The following is a 7,262-nucleotide window of genomic DNA, read 5'->3' as shown; positions in this document are numbered from 1 at the left end:
TGCACCCGCGTCCCCTGCATCGGCAGGCGGACGCGCAACCACTGCGCCACCAGGGAAGCCCAACGTTTTAATTTTTAAAATAAAGGCTTTACAAATCAAAGATAGCTACTATAAATATATTAGTGTTATTTCCTTTATAGAGGTACATGGACGAAGAAATGGCTAGAGAGACTATGCATGTGTGTGTTAATAGTGAATACAGATGTCATATCATGTATGTTATAATCCTAGTTTTTCACTTAGCATCATATATCAGATGTTTTTACATCATTAAAAATGATTAAAGCTCAGTTTTAATGAATATTGCATTGGATGGGTAAATTAGAGTTATTTTATACTTTACTGTTGAACAATCTGCAGTTATAAATAAGACCTCAGGAAACACTTCATTCATAAACTCTTTTTGATGCTTTGCTGATTTCTTTAAAAGTCATAGAGATAGTGTTACCTGATTAAAACATAATCTTGTTATCATTAGAAGTAATAAGCAATTGAAAGTAACTGAGAGGCATATGAACTTTAAGTAAATTGGCTTTCTGGGCAACTCTTGCCATCCTTCTTCAATCTTTGCAGAGAAGTATGGTATTTAAAAGTATCCAGCCTACTCAGTTTTACGTAAAGTGTGGCCTTAATGATGTCCATACTTGGTATAGAGCATGTATCATATAGCAATTATTTATGTATAATTTTGCCTCTTCAAAATTTGATTTTGAATATACTTAGTTTAAAGGGGGATCTAATGATATGTTTAATTAAAGTAAGCTCAATAATGTTTGAAAATGGTTAAGAGAGTACATATTTAGCATCTTAAACTGATCCGTTCCCTTCAGGGAAGTTAAGAACCTTCATCGAAGGTTCAGTGACTTTACAAAGCAATGTACAATCAGTGTGTGAGAAATACTTTGTCAAAACAACTTTTCTGGAGGAGAGATATGCTCTTTCATGACAACATGTAATAAATCACCTTATAGTCCATTGTCATTGGTGTTAATGCTTAGTCTTGTAACTCTGCCCTGTTCACAGGTTAAAGTATTACACAATCAGCTGGTCCTTTTCCACAATGCCATTGCCGCTTACTTTGCTGGGAATCAGAAGCAGCTTGAACAGACACTTAAACAGTTCCATATCAAATTGAAAAATCCTGGAGTGGACACCCCGTCTTGGCTTGAAGAACAGTAAAATCACACCTGGAAAAAAAGAGAAAGTCACAATGTTATATTTCTAAACAAGCCTAATAAGAATTAAGCAGAGTTGGGGGAAGAGGGTAAGGGTGACAACCCTTGTAGTGATTCTTGCACAAACAGCTTTAATTTTTCCCTTTTTTCATACTTTAACAATTGAACTGTTAAATTTGATGGGAAGGTGGGTGGTTTTAATGTAAACATAATTTCTATAATCTGAACACAATAATTTTCCTTTTTGAGAAATCCTTTTGTATTGTGAGGGTTGATGGCTATTTCTGTAGTTTGAAAACACTTAATATAGATTTGCACTGACAAGATAAAAATTCAAAGTTTTTGGTCCTGCAAATGAGGACCAGTTGTACCTTTTCTGAAGGGAGGTTTACATGATTTGTATCAACATCAGATATTTTATATATGAATATATTAAATATCTTTAAGAGATTCATTTTCATGTATTATCTTAAAGAAAAAAGAAACTATTTTGCAGAGTAAAATTATATGGTGTTTCCTGCAGCATCCACAGAGAGGTGGCAGCTCTAATGAATGACGGATTGGCTTGTGGAGCTGTGGCAGATACCTTTTTAAAAATGAATCTGTACCATTATAATTTTGTTTAAGACTTTTTCTTAAAGGCGCAGGAATCACACTGTCATTTCTGTGAGGCTTTTGAACTTATGAATTTGTGTCACCCAAAGTCATGGAGCGTTTATGTTAGCCATTTCTTTGATTCATAATGAAACCTGCTTAAGAGAATTTTTTTGACAGGTAGACTTGGGAATAGAAATTCTCCATGGTTTCTAGAGTAGAACTCTGTGCTTGGAAAGCTAGTTTTTGGGTAAGTTCCACTTTGACAGAAGTGAATTCATAGACAGCTTTCATTGACTTCTCTGTGTAACAATACCGGTTAAGCCTTAAATCACAGATATGTGCCTTCTCAGATACAGTAATTCTCATTCAACCAATGTACATAAGTCCATAAAGAAGCCCCTTTCAGATAATGTTTGATGTGTCTGTTACTTCCTTGCAAAGGAGCACTGTGTATAAATGTTGAGTTTCTTTGTATTTGTTAAGCCACATTTAAGGTTTATGGAGAAATCAACTCTAGAATTTGCTGTTTGGTTTTTCTTCATTCCTTTTGCAGAATGGGAAGACAGAGGACTTGTTTTCATTTGAATAAAGGAAAGGTGACGTGGGTCCGTGTGGTGGTAGCCAGAAGGGGGCTGGAAGGGCCAGTGCTGTTTCAGTTGCTCAGTGCCTTTGGTTTTGTGTTACGTGGTCGGCCTGTCTGCTGTGTGGTTTTATCAGTAATGTAATCCTTTTAAAATATAAGTTCTCTTGATTTTTGACATAGACATAAATTAATATTTTGAGAGGTATCTCTTCGCCTGTTCATTTCTTTTATGTTGAAATGAAGTACTTAAAATTACTGTTATACATGAACTTTGTGGACTGTAAGATTTGTTATATATGTTCAAATGCCATTTAGCTGGCTTTTTAATTAATATGCCTGTTTTCAGTGCTTAACACAATGTAATGTGACTACAAATCATAAACCTATTTTAAATCATTCCCTCCTGTATATTTGTGCTCTGAGAGCCTTATTTTATTCTTCCAGCAGAATTACTACTTGTGATAGTTCATGTACATTCCCCAGAATGTGCCTCTGGTGTGAATTTTGTATTCTTATTAAAAGTGTTTGCTTCAGTACCTCATTCCTCTGACTCTTCATAATTTACAATAAGAAGCAACTATTCGGAAAAAATGAGGACATGTGATTTGTCTTTAAAAACAGTGACCAAAACTAGTGCTTCTGTCACTTAAAAAATTGTTTTATTTCAGTAAGTTACTCTTTTCCCTCAATTGGAATCTCTTGGGAGCAGCAGAACATGTCCACGCTTAACACACTTCAATAACAGTTGTAGCTAAGGAAGTAAATTGCTCCATGGATTGATGATTTTTCAGAATAAACTAAAATTATCAGTGATTTTGAGTAGTGGGTACATGTGCAAAAGAAATAAGTAAATTAACATATTAGCCAGTGGTATATTTACTTTGTTAGGAAAGTAACTCATATTCATTGTAGAAAAGAATTTGAAGATAATCTCAAAAATTGAGGATAAAATAAATAACTTCCCAAATCAATAAGTACTGCATGGGACCCCCTAAATCCCCCTGAAATTAGATCCTTTAGTTACCAGTTATTTCTATTGTAAGCTCTAGTTTGAATATCCTTTAAGGTGCACTCTTATCAGGTATTCTCTTAGGTTAGATTCCAAAAGTGAAAATGAGCCCTCAAAGTATGTACACATTTTTAGGACTTTACTATGCATTGCCAGTTGGCTTTCAAGAAAGATTTTGCCAATTTATATACATGTGCCTGTTTAGCATATTTTTAAAGCCAGTATACATAAAAGGACACCATGCATATAGTCAGCAGAACATCATTTTATAAATGTTTTAAGTGGATAGGGGAAAACCGTCAAGAAGATAAAGCCTGAACCATCAGGATTTGGGGAGTTTGTGGGGTGTGGGGCAGAGGATAGATAGAAATGTCTAACTTTTCTCTCATTAAAATAGAAATTTTCAAGAAAAACAATGCACTGAAGAGCAAGCCTGTGAAATTGAACTCTTCATCCTGTTAAAAGAGAAACTGAGGCATACTAAAAATTTTGAGTTTATATTTAAAATCAATTTGAATCAGGCAGCACCAAACTGGAAGTGGTTAGCCCTCCACCAGCAGGAGCTGGGGTTGGGGGAGACTTTTATAGAGAAGAGGTAGGTGCAAAGGAAGGAAAGCATTTGATTGACTGTAGCTTAAGGGTTGATTATTTGGGAAAGCCTAGTTGGCTGTTTGTGATCAGTTGTCCTCAGGTTTTGATTTCTTAAGTTTGAGGCATTTGTGGCTTAAGTGTTGGTTAGCTTATGTAGGCTACTAAGGCATTAAAGCCACCTCAGTCTGATGGCCTCCTTTTTAAATTAATTTAGTAATCCGGCAGTTGCCAAAATCTTAGGGCCCAGGAGGGACGTGGGCTTATAGAAGTAATTTAGCCGAAATCTAGACTTTAAGAAGCATCTTTTCCGTATTCAGAGCACACTGATGATGTTCCTGAAGTGTATCCCATAAAGTTGAAGCTAGAAGTTTCCTTAGAGATTATCTGTTTAAGGCCCTTTTTTTCACAAGGCCCCAAAACATGAAACTGACCTAGCCAACTCCCAACTCCAAATGTAATGCCAGGTGAGTATTTGCAACTAAATATATGAATTCCCCTTTAAATCCTTCCCATTTCAACTGCATAATTAAATCAATGTGTCAAAAGTATCATTTCTTCTACTAAAGCACTATATGGATAAATGTCTTCTCAGTTGAAACAAATAATCCACCCCCAAATGGATTCATATTAGATATATTTCAAAGTATTTACGATCCACTGATCTTTAACTTAAAGTATTCTGAAATACTGTGAACCTCAAAAGGACTATATTAAGTAAAATTATGCATGTTGAAAAAGCTAAAGTTAAATCTTGGGACTGTTAATTTGAAGAATAATATATCTACCTCATATGCCCAGTCTCCTTTACCCTTCACTAGAGATGACTGTAGGTGTGGAAAACAAAAGCAAAATATCTAAATTGCTAATTCAGTGTAACATCTGTATATAATTTGTACTGATTTTTGTGAAGCTTAAGAATGCCTATATTTTGTAGTAATATTCCTTAACATCTGCCCATTAGCTCTTTTGTTGAACCTTTCTGGGAGAGTTGAGACCATCTGAGATCCTTCATCACTCAATTCTAACCAAATTTAGGCACTTAAAAAAATTATTCCCCCTGTAAGACTGCATATTTTTATATCGGCTAAGACGATCCAGTTGTGAATAGGCTATTTTCTGACCTAAATGCCAGTTATATTTTGCATTAGTTCAAAGCTTTTCCAAGGGCCACAGGTCCTTAACTATTTTTACAACATAGCAAGACCTGTTAAAATAGAATGACAATGCAAACAACTTTCCTGTTCTAAGGACCTGCATTAAATTCTATTCTGTGTTCCCACTTGAAGGTTTCCTGCTCAACAGGTTTCCTGGCATAAATGAGCCTTTATAATAAATTGCCAAGTGGTTCTCCTAATATACAGCAAACTATGAAGTTCAGCTTTGCTTTTGTGAAGTAAAGGCAAACTCATAGCAGTTTCTGTATATTAAGTGAGAACTATTTATTATTCTGGTTGTAACTCTGCTGTGGAAAGAGGAGACTCTCCACATGAGGAAGGGAAATAAGGCCCAGTCCGACAACCCTAACTCTGTCCCTGAGTAGTTGATTAATATGCTATCAGAGCTGGAATGTCAATGACATTTTTACAAATGAAACTTCCATTAAAAAAATAAAACCACAGTTTGTTTGGTTTGGGCCCAAGCTAGGCTTTGCCATATGCATCCTCTGTCAAAGACTGAGAGCTTTCTGCAACTGTGGTTTCTCATAAGATGTTGATTCATAAGAAGAATCAAAGAACGAGATACCACTTTGTTGAGCTTAGACACAAAAGTAACTTTCCATATCTTAGACTTTCCTATTGTTTTGCTTTTGGTACAGGTGTATGTTGTATAAATATCTTAGAAGTGAAATGTACATTGAGATGGCATGGGGGCACATAGGGAAGCAAAATGTAAAGCATATTAGTCTGCACTATATCTTGGAGCTTTCACTATTGAAGTTCTATGGAAAAAGCAAAATCTCACTGTAAAAAAAAAAGGAGTGGAAGGTATTATGGGGTAGGGAGAGGGAAGGTAACTTTAATCCTGCTGGCCTTGCTGCAAAGTTTTAAAATTATGAAGTTTTTAGAGTAATGAATTAAGTACTCAAATTATTTTTATATTTGCGACTTGACTTTGATCCTCCCCCTAAATGATTTCTAATTCTGTATTAGGAAGCTTTTTATGAAAACTACCTAAAGTTTTAGGCAGATAATTATACTTCTTTCCTTTGAGGAATATATGTGTGCTTATTATTAAGGCTAGGCGCTAAGCTCTTGAGAAAGGCACAAGGTATTGCTTTTTATTCACCCTGCATCCCCAACTCCTTGTATGGTTCTTAGCTCAAAGGAGCCATGTAGTAAAAACGTGTCTGGTTTGTGATACCAAGTTCAAATATAGAAAAACATTTGGTGGGGACTTCCCTGATGGTCCAGTGGGTAAGATGCCACGCTCCCAATGCAGGGGGCCCAGGTTTGATGCCTCTTCGGGGAACTAGATCCTGCATGCTGCAACTAAGAGTTCACGTGCCATAACTAAGAAGGCCACATGCTGCAACTAAAAGATCCCACGTGCCACAGCGAACATCCCACGTGCCGCAACTGAGACCCAGGTCAGCCAAAATAAATAAATAAATATTTAAATATTTTTTTTAAAAAAAGAAAAAAAAACTTGGTGGTTGCGCTGCCATTTCATTTGAATGAATTATAAAGGAGGCGGTACATTTATAACATTCTAAGTCTGTCAGGGTGTTACCTAAGGTACTAGGAATGGCCATTTAAAAAATAAAAGTAGAGATATTGGCAGACTTAGAAAAATCACCATTTTGCAGCCCCTAGTGAAATATTGATTCATACAGGGATCACCAGTGGAATCTAAAATCATTAGAGATTGAAAGAAAACAGATTATGTCCATAATACGAAGTATTACCTCACATATTAATGTGAAAGGGGGGAAAAGTGCCATTTGTAAGAGTTTTATGCTTTGCATCTAACTCGAGTGATCAAAGTTAACATCACTAATAACATGATAATCATGTACCTCCAGATATGATACAGTATAAATTATGCAACATCACTTGTGAGATGAGATATTCCTGCCGGGGTTGTTTCTGGGTAAAGAACAAGTTAAATGATACCATGAGGAATTAATTGGACAAACCCGGAATCTGGGACTTTCTCCAAGATAACTGGTGTAGTTTCTTCAAAAAGTATGTTACAAAAGAAAAAATATTTTAGAAATTTGTTAGAAAATAAAAGAGACTTTAGATTACAGTTCAAGAAAATAGCTATATAAAACATTTGAGGGCTTCTCTGGTGGCGCAGTGGTTGA

General features: G+C 35.6%; 1 protein-coding gene across 6 annotated transcripts in view; it reads left to right on the top strand.

The window, feature by feature from the left end:
* ARFIP1 (ARF interacting protein 1) overlaps positions 1 to 2,891 on the top strand; it is a 130,590-nt gene extending 127,699 nt beyond the window's left edge. For all 6 annotated transcript variants that reach the window (XM_024126625.3, XM_024126620.3, XM_028491791.2 and 3 more), the window contains one exon: positions 1,024 to 2,891. In XM_024126625.3, coding sequence (XP_023982393.1) covers positions 1,024 to 1,179 — 156 coding nt within the window. In that variant the 3' untranslated portion in view covers positions 1,180 to 2,891. The remainder of the gene's footprint in view (positions 1 to 1,023) is intronic.
* Positions 2,892 to 7,262: the final 4,371 nt, after the last annotated feature.

Source organism: Physeter macrocephalus, chromosome 7, assembly GCF_002837175.3.
Source record: "Physeter macrocephalus isolate SW-GA chromosome 7, ASM283717v5, whole genome shotgun sequence".
NCBI lineage: Eukaryota > Metazoa > Chordata > Mammalia > Artiodactyla > Physeteridae > Physeter > Physeter macrocephalus.
This window is presented reverse-complemented; position numbering and strand designations above follow the sequence as displayed.